The 12,746-nt window shown below is 39.6% G+C and overlaps 1 protein-coding gene across 1 annotated transcript in view; it reads right to left on the bottom strand.

Annotated features, from left to right (window-relative positions):
* The window catches only part of LOC149184851 (cinnamoyl-CoA reductase 1-like), a 188,340-nt gene that overhangs the window by 78,357 nt on the left and 97,237 nt on the right, over window positions 1–12,746 (bottom strand). Inside the window, exon 4 of the mRNA XM_089417735.1 lies at window positions 4,301–4,487. Coding sequence (XP_089273861.1) covers window positions 4,301–4,487 — 187 coding nt within the window. The remainder of the gene's footprint in view (window positions 1–4,300; window positions 4,488–12,746) is intronic.

Genomic DNA, 12,746 nt, shown 5'->3' on the forward strand with positions numbered 1-12,746 from the left:
CCTTTTAAAAAAAAGATGACTATAACCCTGCAGGAGCCAAGGATCAGTCTCAGGATCAAACAACAATAAGAAGCAGTCCCTAATAGAGTTGTGGCTAAGGAAAATAGGCCAGAGATGCTAGCGGCTTGCAAGGGAGAGCCCTAAAAATTTATAGGATCCCAAAAAAATTGATACCCAAACTCTTCAAAATTTTAAACAAATTCTCTGCAGATTAGTCACTCCAGGTCTGAAGCAAAATAAAACCAAATGGGCTTGCGGCTTTCCTAAATTAACTCCTTTAAGGTCTTGCAAAGTGAACCAAGTCAGTGAGCAAAGTTAGAAAAATTAATTACAAAACCCTATGCCTTAAGTCTCTTAAAAAAAAACTTTGAAGCTCCCGCAAAAGGACAAGAGTCAGCAGATGAATCAAATGCAAATTTGATTGGAAACCTAAAGGTTAGCAGCCTTATAAAAAAAGGGTAAAAGGCCTGCGGCCTTCCATAAAAGATATTTTCGCATGGCTATAAATGAACAAAATCCCTAATCGATGACCCTGCAAAACAGTTCAAAATTACATATGATAAAACCTTTCAAAAAATATGAGGATACGTCTGCAAAAACACCAGTATTAGTTTTCAGATCAGAGGCAGAATTTAAAGACCCTAAATATGAATGTGGCTCAATGAAAAAAGGCTAGAAATAGGTAGTAAGGCTAGCGGCTAGCAAAATCAATGTCTGCAACCAAAGCCCGAGCCACAAAAAGTTTGTATTCTCTGCAAAACAAAATCCAAGTCAAAGAAATAATTAAAAAAAATTCAAATCACTTTCAAACTGAAAACCCTACAAAAATTAAGTTTTGAAGTGAAACGAGGCTTTCAAACCCTTGTGCCCTTTTTTTTTTCTATTGAAGAAATGGGGCCGCAAGAAGGTGAAACAAATTCTTTTGAGGGCTTAAAATATGCTTAAAGCCTTGCGGCCCTGAAGAAAGAGGCCTAGCCCTCAAACCAGTCGCTGAGCTAGGAGAGGGTTTGGCCCTCTGAAACTTAATTTTCTCCCAAAATTGATGGGCCAGAATACATGAAAAATGTTAGTAATGAACTATATATATATATATATATATATATATATATAGATATATAGATATACAAACTTGGTTACAAATTAACAAATGATAAGCTCTTATAGCAGATTTATTCATTAAAGGCCAAATAATGCAAAAGAGAAATAGATAGAGATTTATATTTTTGTTACTTTAGATAGCAAGAAACTACCTTCAAAAAAAAGTTTGATGAGTTTTTTAGATTAACCGCTATGGATTCTTAGCCTTCATGCTCAAGTAGTTGGATGGTCCAGCTAAGACTTCCCCAAGTACCTGAGATCTGATTCAAGAAAATTTCTATAAACACTTGAAAAAATATGTTAGATCCAGATGGGATTAATTGGCACAAGGAGAGGGAAGTCTAGGGATTCAGCTAAAATCCACTAGATCTGCCCAATCAACAATGCTTCCTTAACCCAAAAATAGTGTAAGATAACTATACACTAATTAATCCCAAAGGCATAAGGAAATAACAACATTAAAGATCTAGTAGAATATTAAGCACAAAACCAGAAAAAATGTGACATGAGACTGAAGATATATACCATAGTTTTCCTCAAAGACTTTATGCTTTATTAGAAAAATATCATAGAGCTTTCAGGGCTAATACAAAGATTTCATGATGTTACAATGAGGAGCCACAGGCTCAATTTATAGAAAAAATGAGAGTTCTTGATCCCCCTCCCAGTGGAAAACGGCTAGAAACAAAGATGTGCACAAATTTGACTTGATCATGGAGAATAACAACTAGTTATTGCTTAATCCATGCCAAAATTAAATCATGGCCCTTGATCTGGAGGAAAACTTCGAATTCCATGATAAAAATCATTTTTCTTGGTCCAAAAAATAGTATTTTGAACTTTTTTCCTTAAAAAATCCCTTTTGACTTAACCAACTTGGTCCATAAGTTTTTTTTCTTAAAAATATGATTTTTCCTTGATGGAGAACCTCACAAAATTAATTTCTTTTGGACCTACAATTTTTGGAGAGATTTTTCTCCTTGGGAGTGAGTCTTTCACATTTATTTCACCTTGGAGATGTCCACTTTCTCATCAAAAAATTCGTTTTTCCACTTGGAAAAAAAAAGAAATATTCTCATTTTTCAATTTTTGACCATTTTCTGAGTAATTTTTTGCCAGTTTTTCCCAGAGAATCAAAAATAAAAATAATTTGAGGTGATAGACATAATTTCAACCCTCTAAAAGTGTCTAAACAGAAATTTGAAGTATAGAGGTTCTAATTATAAGTACTCTACCCCCTCAACTATTACAGTTTTCAATTTACATCAAAATATTATTAAAATCCCGACCGATGGGAAACTTTAATAATTAAAATTAGACACTTAGACTTAACCAAATTATGCAAGACTCAAGATATGATTTAGCATGATATTATACATCGGCTCTACACACTAAGACTCACCTAAGACATCAGCATTGAGCCCCTCTCTAGCTTTGGGGTCTGTTTTGGAGAAAAACTCCGCTAATTATTTGTTGCTTAGGAAAAACAATAAATAATTAATTGAGGTTAAAAAACTCCCTAAAGTGAAACTCTTTGTTGAAAATCCTTAAGTTTACCTAGGTGTTTTACATGGCTTTATAGTCACACTATAATAATTTTTACAATGATGGCCCACAGGGCTGCAAAATTTAGATTATATAATATATTGAACTACCGAAGGATGATGATGATTTCTGGCTATCTGATTTCTCGAACATGATGGCTTGCTCTGAAAAAATATATGTTGCTATAGGGTAGTTGACACAAGGTGGTCAACAATCTACTAAGTCACTTGCACTAGGAAACATCGTTGTCTTTGTGATGACTCGCTCTCTTGAGTTCTTGTTTGTCTTCACCTCTTCGCTAGGCTTCTTTTATAATCTTCATTAAACCCATGTCCATAACCCTAATCTCCTTTCTAGAAGATCTTGGAGATCAATGGTTGAGATTATTTCTAAGTCACTTAAATAATTAAATTATTTATCCTTAGAAAATGACTTAATAGTCCACAATAATTAATTGACTTTAATTATTGTACTTTTCCTAAGTTAGACTTAGGAAATAAGACATAAATCACTTACTCCACCAAGCAAGCACCTAGAGAGGCAATAAATCATCTCCCACATGCTAAGACACCAAGCCTATGCAGAAGAACTTCCGAAGCTACCACAAGCATCAACATACCATAGGGATTGGATTTATACATATTGTTTGAACTTCAGAATACTTGGCTGTACTCAGGTAGAGAAGCTTCCTATGTTGCTTTCAATGAAATAACATTTCATTAACGTTTATCGATTGTATCTATTGCACTCTCGTGGTTGCAAATGATGCAGTTTAATGCATTATCCCAGTATAAATTTTCAAAAATCGTATATAACAAAACCAATGCAGGGTTTTCAAAAACATGTATGACAAAACCATGGGCAGATAAATGTATGGCATTTCAAAATGTAAGACAAATGTGCCACAAATCGAATGGAATATAGATTTGGAAGTTTTAACTTGTCCTCCTCCATTGTCATGGGCTTAAGTAGCCCTCCTATTTCTACCTCCTTATCAAGGTAAAGATAAGCTATTTTCAGTGTTCCTGCTCATTGGTTGGTAATACTTTATATTCAAATTAACTTGAACATGTCTTTTAGTACCTTACATTTCATAGCCTTCTTGCCCTTCTGTAAAACTTGTATTTGCAGAAGCAATGGATACTTACATAAACTAATCAAATGTTTAATTCAAATTTATTTGGTTATCTCAACAAGTCTACTAAGAATATCTTTTCTTTCAGTATGCCACTGAATCTTGCAGCTCTAGCTTAATGCAACTGCTGACAACTTGCAGTATTATGCTACCAGATTTATTGATTCATCAAGATCACCGATCTCAAAAGCCTCTTCTCCCAATTTTAGAATATTAGTTTGGGGTTGCAAATTGAAACCATATATGATCATTATATGCCTCCACACAGAATTATGTCAGCTAGTATCATCTCTACACTGCAGTTTACAATTTTAATAATGTGAATGATTGTCATCTCTATGTGTCTTACTCTCTGCACTTAATATCTGTGCAGCAATCTGAACTGTGCACTTTTAGAGAGGCCTGAGCATTGTGGATGCTGTTAGGGACATAGCTCAATTTTTCTCATAACAACCCATAGACCATGTTTGACACAAATCTTATACAAGCTTTGTAAATAATGCATAGGATGAAATATCATACCTGTGGACAGGGTATTCAGGACATATCTTGTCTACTACCTCTGCAAAGTCACTGAAATGAATTATACCATTGGTGCAAAGGTAGCGGCCAGATGCTGATGGAGTTTCATATAGCAAAATTTGGGCTTTTGCAACATCTGCCACATGAACACATCCCAACCAATAATTTGATTGAGTAACTTGTGTACCTGCACAAAAGAAAACCATAAGTCAAATACCTCTTCGTACTCTGGAGCAACACAACTGACAATCTCAGAAATGTTTGTGCCCTATCCCCCTCTGATGATAAAATTAAACAATAGTTTACATGTATTCAAAGCCACAATACATTATGGTATAGATTTAGATGGTATCAAATGGGGTCTCACACAAGTCTCTACTGTTCAGAAAACCCACAACGAAGAATAAAAGTAACTAAACCAACATCTCATAGATTCATATATTTTCTTTGTTCACCATTGTGCCTAGTCAATTTCTGTTAAAGTTGTCTTGCCACAAATAATCGTTGTAGATGAGAAATGTTTATAAAGAAAATATAGAGGAAGGTTTAGAAGCAAAGGCATTGAAATTGATTATGAACTAACAATGTAATGGACACCATACGTGGTGGTATTAACCCTCTCAAATTCGAAATTGCTTCTAATGGATTGCAGAATGGATTAATGATATGAAAATGTGTAAGGGTAATTTCTTTTGAGAAACAACCCTGTCCTCAAAACTGCAAAATTGTAGGTTAGACAAACTACTCTAATACTTCGATGAGGCTTCCTTTTTGTGAAACCCAGTTTTGCTAATCCAGTGGTACATAGCTTTAGCTTGATATGTAAATAGCATGTGATTTGGTAATTTTGGATTGGAAGCCAAGTCATTTGAAACTCCAGATCTCATTGTGTATCTTTCATACATAAATGTGAAAGTTCTTAAGTCTCTAGTGGGAAAATTAAGGTTGAAATCTAACTAGGAATTATGGGTCTAATTTGAAAATGTCATTTTTTTTAAAAATAATAATAAAATTTAATTTCAAGGTCACGTTCAAGCTAGACATCAAATTGACGTATGAAACTCTTTTGTTTGTGTGATAATGGATCTCGCTCTAAGTAGAGATTTGACTACTAAAGTTTACAGAAATATACAAATGCTACCAACTTTGGATTTGAACGTAAGATATCATAAGAAGAAATACATGTTTTCAACAATTATACATATTCAATCTATACTATACCTCAATATTTAGAACACATTACTTTCGTAAGTTGAGTTATTGGAAAACATGCATTATGTAATGAAGAAAAACATACTAATAGAATTTAACACTTCCTCTCAACTAGGGAGAATTCCACCTGTCAAACCAACAACTATGTCACTGATCATCATGCCATCATGAACCATCTTTGAACCCTGATTCTGCTCTGCTCTGCTGAACACTAAAGTAATAATGAAGAAGAATTGACAGAGAGTGAGTCACAAGACCTTACCACTCTCCACTGACAAAAGTCAGTCTAGAGGTAAAACCTCAATCAGACTTGATCCCAGATCAAGTTGAAGAACACCAAGCATCCTAGTCATAGGGAGTACGGCAGTACCTGATGCATCCATCAGTAGTGCTAAGGTCCCTAACCACTTTTCCCAACTCATTGGCCAGATGAGAGGTATTTCCCATGTGTCTTGGACTACATGGGTAGGATGACACTGAATCAATAGTAGGGAAAGAATGTATCACATCCTGCTCACAACCACACATAGGGAAAGGACGAACCACATCCTACAATCACACATCACAATCACACGTAGGGAAAGGACGAACCACATCCTACAATCACACATCACAATCACACATAGGGAAAGGACGAACCACATCCTACAATCACACGTAGGGAAAGGACGAACCACATCCTACAAACACAAGTCACAACAATCAATCGTAGGAAGGATCCTACACGTGGGGAAAGGATGAACCACATCCCACCGACATGTCAACCAACAATCATAGGGAATGAGCATCCTACATGTGGGGAAAGGATGAACCACGTCCCACTGACATGTCAACAGATGCCTATATGCATCTCTCACTGGGGTATCCGCAGGAGAAGGTGAACCACTCATCCTACTCATATGTGTTGAAATTTCTAAGTCTAACCCGTTAGAAATCCCTACTGCATCCTCTAGTTTAAATTCTCCTACTTGTTTATTACATTAACAAGTTATTTATAAATATAAATACTGAAAATAAACACATATACAGCCTTAACTCATATACAAATCAGCAACTGAAATACTAGCCAAACACACAAGGGGCACCGTTATTTTTGGACAATCGTCCCCCGGAAAAACCCAATGCAGGAAAAGCGGTTCAACAATTCTTAGGGTTTTATTATTATGCAAATTTCTTGAGTACAACTAGGGTGCCAAACTGGCTCACCCAACAGATATTTTTACAAGGTAGTAATAACTCTTTTCGGAGACAAATATTTAGCAAGTCTACCCCACAAAAATCCTTCTGGCACTTCTCTAAGGCTCTGTGTCAACCCTACTAGCCTCAACGTAGGTCTAGAACCCTCTGCATTAGCCTTCTGCCTCTCTACGTCAGCTCTCTGGCCTTCTGCGTCACCCACGCAAGCCCCTCAGACTCTGTGCAGTCTCTAGCTTCCTCTGTGTGGCTCCTGCTGCCTCTGCGTAGCTCTAGTTGCCTCTATGTCAGCCCCTTCAGTCACTGCACTGACCCTCTGGCACTATCTCTGCCTCTCTGCTACATACTCACCGCCCCTCGCTGCAACAGATCACTTGTTCAAATTTTCTCAACAAAACCCGCTCCAGAAAATCGAACTGACTGATCAATCTTGGTGCGTCTCCAACTGACCCTCAAGCCTCCTCTTATACTTTTCCTGTTGAGTCTTCAATGGCCGAGATTAATTCTCTAATCAACAGCTAAGATTAGATTTGGCTTGTTCCATGTCATTTAGAACATTCTCACCCACTTTTATATTAATACCCATTAATATTTTAATTTTCCTAAGTTTAGACTTAGGAACCCCATTAAAAATATCAATTATTTTAATATCTTTCTAACCGGGTGGAATTTCCCCAAACCATTTCTGGGTCTTGGAGATCTCCAGCAATTTTCATAGCTAGAGCACATCCAATGCTACCACAAATCAACACTCCCTCTTAGCGAGGAATGTGCTCTAATGATGTTCCACCACTGAACATTACACTGAGCTTTTCGCACCGGTACCTGTGCTGATGTTGGGCCTACTACCCTACATCCACTGCGTTGTTGCTTCCTGTACTACTGCCCATGGCTCTACCACTGCCACTGCTGCATCTGCAACTCAGTTACCGAGAAGTAACTAATCTACCCAAATATTGACATCTCGGTCACTCTGGAAGCCTCGTGATGCTGATGCTACCTTTGTTGCTATATTGTGCTCCCTCTGTTGCCTCTGAGTTGCTGCAAACACCTTTGTGCCTCCCGCACTGCTGCAACCTCCATTGTGCCTCTCGCACTGTTGCAACCCCCACTGTGTTGCTACAAACCTCTACACTCTGGCACTGACTTGTTGCTCCACTGCATCTTGCTTCTACCGACATCCGTCATCCTGCTACTATCATTCAGGGCTCCCGTAGCTGGATATGATCCAAGAGTTTGGGCACCTCAAGGATCCTGCCCCTCATCTTTTGTAGTCCTCCTAACTACAGCTCGATGTCTTCCCACCTCTTCTCTAGAGGTGCATGAGCACTCATGGCACAGTCGTCATCAGTCTCAACTTCTTTCTCTGCCTTAGTCGAGGCTACCTTGGAGTCAGAAGACTCTCCCTTATTCTTCTTCCTGGGACACTGGGTTGCATAATGACCCGGCTCCCCACAATGGAAGCACTTCACCTTGGAGATGTCCTTCTTCTTCCTCTTCCCTTACTATCCCGCAGATGCCAGAGCCACATACTCCTCCTCCTCTTTCTTGATTCGACCTCCTTTGTTGCTACTCCCCGCCTTGGTCAACCGTCTGATCTCTTCTTGGCAAAGAGTTGCCCACATTGTGAAAATTCTATTGCTACAACATCTGATTTACTTTTCCTACTTATTCTTCAATAAGTTATTTATGAAATTCCTTCAATAAACATTAAAATAAATTCTGCTGCAGATATCACACCGTAATACAAAAACAAACACATGTACAAGAATCAACACATTGACACAGATATTTTGGAGAATAGTCCCTAGAAAAACCCGATGTGGGAAAATCGGTGCAGCGAGGGAGGATTTTATTATTCAGCAATTCTTCAGTACAACAGGGTGCCAAACTGGCTTAGCCACAGGTAGAAAAATTCTCCAGCACTTCTCTTAGTCCTAGCGTCAGCTTGGCTAACCTCTGCATGGCTCCCAGACACTCTGCGTCAGCCCTGGGCCTCTCTGCATCACCCACGCAGGCCCTCTAGTGACTGCGCAGTCTCCTGCTGCCTCTGCGTCTGCCTCTCCCGCCTCAGCTCTGGTCTTCAATCACTGATCCCTTCTCTATGTTCCGTACTTGCTGCCTTCTGACTGCTCACCAGACCACTAGTTCGAATTTCTCAGCTACCCCCGCTCCAGAAATTGAACTGACTAGTCTCCTTCAGTGTGTCCTCCAAGTGACCCTCAAGCCTCCTCTTATACTTTTCTCGTTAACAAATCAACGGCCGAGATTAAGTCCCTAATCAACAGCTAAGATTAACTCTGGCTTGATCCATGACTTTTGGACCCTTCTAACACACTTTTATATTAATTCACATTAATATTTTATTTTCCCTAAGTCGACTTCATTAAAAATATTAATTATTTTAATATCTCCCAAACTGTTTAGAATCTACCCAAACCATTTCTGGGTATTGGAGATCTCATGTGCTTTAGCCTCTCCACCAATTTTCGTGGCTAGAGCACATCTGATGCTACCCCAAATCAACACACATATATTCCCATCCTAGAAGAGTAGCTCTGCCCAAAATGCCTTGGACAAATGTCTCCCACTCCTCGGAGACTGCATTCAGGGCGGTCCTCACCATGAACTCCTGATCCAGCGTGACCCATATGGAAGTAAGTTGGTCCGAAATCTCCTGCACTCTGAGGAGGTATATATCTATCTACTCCCCCTTCTGCATCTGATACGATCGCAGTTGATTCTCTAATAGCATCTTCCGCTGCACAAAAGTGCCCTGATACAATGTCGTCAAAGTATCCCACATCTCCTTTGTTGTGTTCTTTTCGGCAATATGTGGTACGACATGATCCTTGACCCCATCAAGGATTATGCACTTTGCCTTTTCCATTGCATCCTCATGCTTTTCATTATCAGTTGGGTCTACTGGGATAGCCACGATTCTCAAGGTGAAGCCCTTGATGCAATGTCTATTTAGGACTAACAAGATCCTGGCCTTCCAAATGACAAAGTTGGGGGCCCCGTCCAACCTGTCCTAATCCCTCAGTCCGTTCATTGCCATCTCCGCTCCTATTTTGGACTACCTCTGAGATTCGACTTCCCTCCTGGAAATCTCCCTCTAAGTCCTGATTTACCTGTTGGAAATCTTCTCGCCAAATGTCAAACCGCTCCTCTCCAATCCTCTTTGCAACTGCAACTCGGATCTCGATTTCTTGGCTAGAAATCCCTCAAGGCAGCGACTCCCTCTACCTTGGTTTTGTCCCATTAGGTACTGTTCTGCTCCGACAGAAACAACACCCCACCAACTCCACAATCTGCCCACAGCTCCCTAGGCCCCGGCAACTGAAGAAACTGAGCCTTCCAGCTCTGCGCAATCCTGACAAAGGCTGAATCACTCCTCTGGCCAACTGCGTCAAGCCTACCTGGCTGAGTAGGATGACGTGGCTCTTCGTGAGCCTCTTCTGCCTCTCTCTGCCTCTGCGCTGGCCCTCTCTCTGGCTCGAAATGATGATGCAAGCCCTCTACGTCACTCCTTCTCTGTTGCCTTCTGCTTAGGAGCAGCTCTATCTCTCGGGACAGCTGCTACTGCTGCAAATTTCTGATATTGTTGGTGCCTTCAGTCCTCCTGTGATCTGCAACGCTCTGATACCATGTTAAAATTTCTAAGTCTAACCCATTAGAAATCCCTACTACATCCTCTGCTTTAAATTCTCCTACTTGTTTATTACATTAACAAGTTATTTATAGATATAAATACTGAAAATAAACAGATATGCAGCCTTAACTCATGTATAGATCAGCAACTGAAATACTAGACAAACACACAAGGGACACCGTTATTTTTAGACAATCATCTCCGGAAAAACCCAATTTGGGAAAACCGATGCAACAGTTCTGAGGGTTTTATTATTATGCAGATTTCTTAAGTACAACTAGGGTGCCAAACTAGCTCTCCCAACTGATATTTTTACACGGCAATAATACCTCTTCTCGGAGACAGATATTCAGCAAGTCTGCCCCACGAAAATCCTTCCGGTGCTTCTCCAAGGCTCTGCATCAGCCCTGCTAGCCTTAGCGTAGCTCTAGAACCCTCTGCGTCAGCCTTCTGCCTCTCTACGTCAGCTCTTTGGCCTTCTGCGTCACCCACGCAGGCCCCTCAGCCTCTGCGCAGTCTCTAGCTACCTCTGCGTGGCTCCTGTTGCCTCTGCGTAGCTCTGGCTGCCTCTGCGTCAGCCTCTTCAGTCACTGCGCTAACCCTCTGGCACTATCTCTGCCTCTCTGCTATGTACTCACTGCCCCTCGCTGCAACAGATCACTTGTTCGAATTTTCTCAGCAAACCCTGCTCCAGAAAATCAAACTGACTGATCAATCTTGGTGTGTATCCAACTGACCTTCAAGCCTCCTCTTATACTTTCCCTGTTGAGTCTTCAACGAGCGAGATTAATTCTCTAATCAACGGCTCAGATTAGATTTGGCTTGATCCATGTCATTTAGAACATTCTCACCCAGTTTTATATTAATACCCATTAATATTTTAACTTTCCTAAGTTTAGACTTAGAAACCCCATTAAAAATATTAATTATTTTAATATCTTTCTAACTGGATGGAATTTCCCCAAACCATTTCTGGGTCTTGGAGATCTCATGTGCTTTAGCCTCTCCAGCGATTTTCATGGCTAGAGCACATTCGATGCTACCACAAATCAACAATATTCCATTAGGAGAAGGTGAACCACTCGTCCTATGCATATGTCATCACTAGTAGGGGAAGGTGAACCACTCACCCTACATACATATCAACCATCATGGTGTATCACAAGGGAAGGTGAACCACTCACCCTGTACACAACACACCAATAGGGGAAGGTGAACCACTCACCCTATGTTCGCTCATAGCTCAATAAGTACCCCAAGCCCCCAGGAGCTCGAGAGCTCACTCTTCAATCTTTAATCAAGGATCCCTTCATATAGGGAATAGTGCCAAGTTGCTTTCTAAAAGTCAAGACTAGATCAATAGGATCCTCATAGCATATAGATGTATGTATAGCAAACACATTGATTTATAGCAGAGATCTTGGTTGCATAGTCCTCTACTTCTTGCATTATTTGACTGATCTTACTCCCTTTGTCTTTCCAGGGTGCATTGTGTCCATTTGACAGCCTGCTCATCATAAGATTTGTCCACCCAAACATGTCATAGAAATCTGTCCTTTTCTGTACCATATGTGGTGGTATGAGAAACACTGGATTCTCAAAATCTTCTTCTACAATATACAACGAAGGTGTGCATAAATGGTCACTGAAGAGCTTCTTCAATAGTAAGCCATAATTGCTGATTTCAGTCTTCATAATGATCCAGATTTCAGACTTTGATTTATTCATAAAGTAATGTGAATTTTAGATGTGCACATTTCATTTACTATATTGTCTAACCAACAAAAATTTCAGCAATGTATTTCAGGCAATAGAGATATTTGAGTAAGCAGCAATTCATATCCATGGATCCACTCAAAAGTCTTCATATAGAGAATTCATAAGATGACTATGTCTGAATTAGCAGCATCTCCATCTTATCAAACCTTTTAATCTTAGAGCCCTTCATCTTGACCCCTTAAGAAAAAGCTTCCTCTTACTTTGATAAATGAGAGGGTTATCATCTATAGGACAGATGTCATCAATAGCTGAATCATAGCTCCCTCATACTCAAATTGTATTCATAGGTCTGTCTTCAACCTGCTATTAATCCAAAGATTTTATAGTAGAGCCTTGCTATGTTTAATTTTCTGAGCTTCTCATATGGGCTTCAAGGAAGCTCCAGATCAAAGAGGAACTTTCTGACGAATCTACAAGGTTCTTCTTTAATCAGGAGAAAACATCTTTCTTGAAATGATTTCAACAAAGGCCATTCTTTTCCTAGCCGATATTCAAGAATGAAAGCTTCAAAAGATGCATTTGACTGGTTTACAGCTTGATTGTGAACAATCCTGTAACACAGACATCAACATACAGGGCCTACAACATATCACCACCGCTACTAGA

Source organism: Pinus tabuliformis, chromosome 3_2 (genome assembly GCF_031772625.1).
Source record: "Pinus tabuliformis cultivar Carrire ecotype Pingquan chromosome 3_2, CPIR1, whole genome shotgun sequence".
NCBI lineage: Eukaryota > Viridiplantae > Streptophyta > Pinopsida > Pinales > Pinaceae > Pinus > Pinus tabuliformis.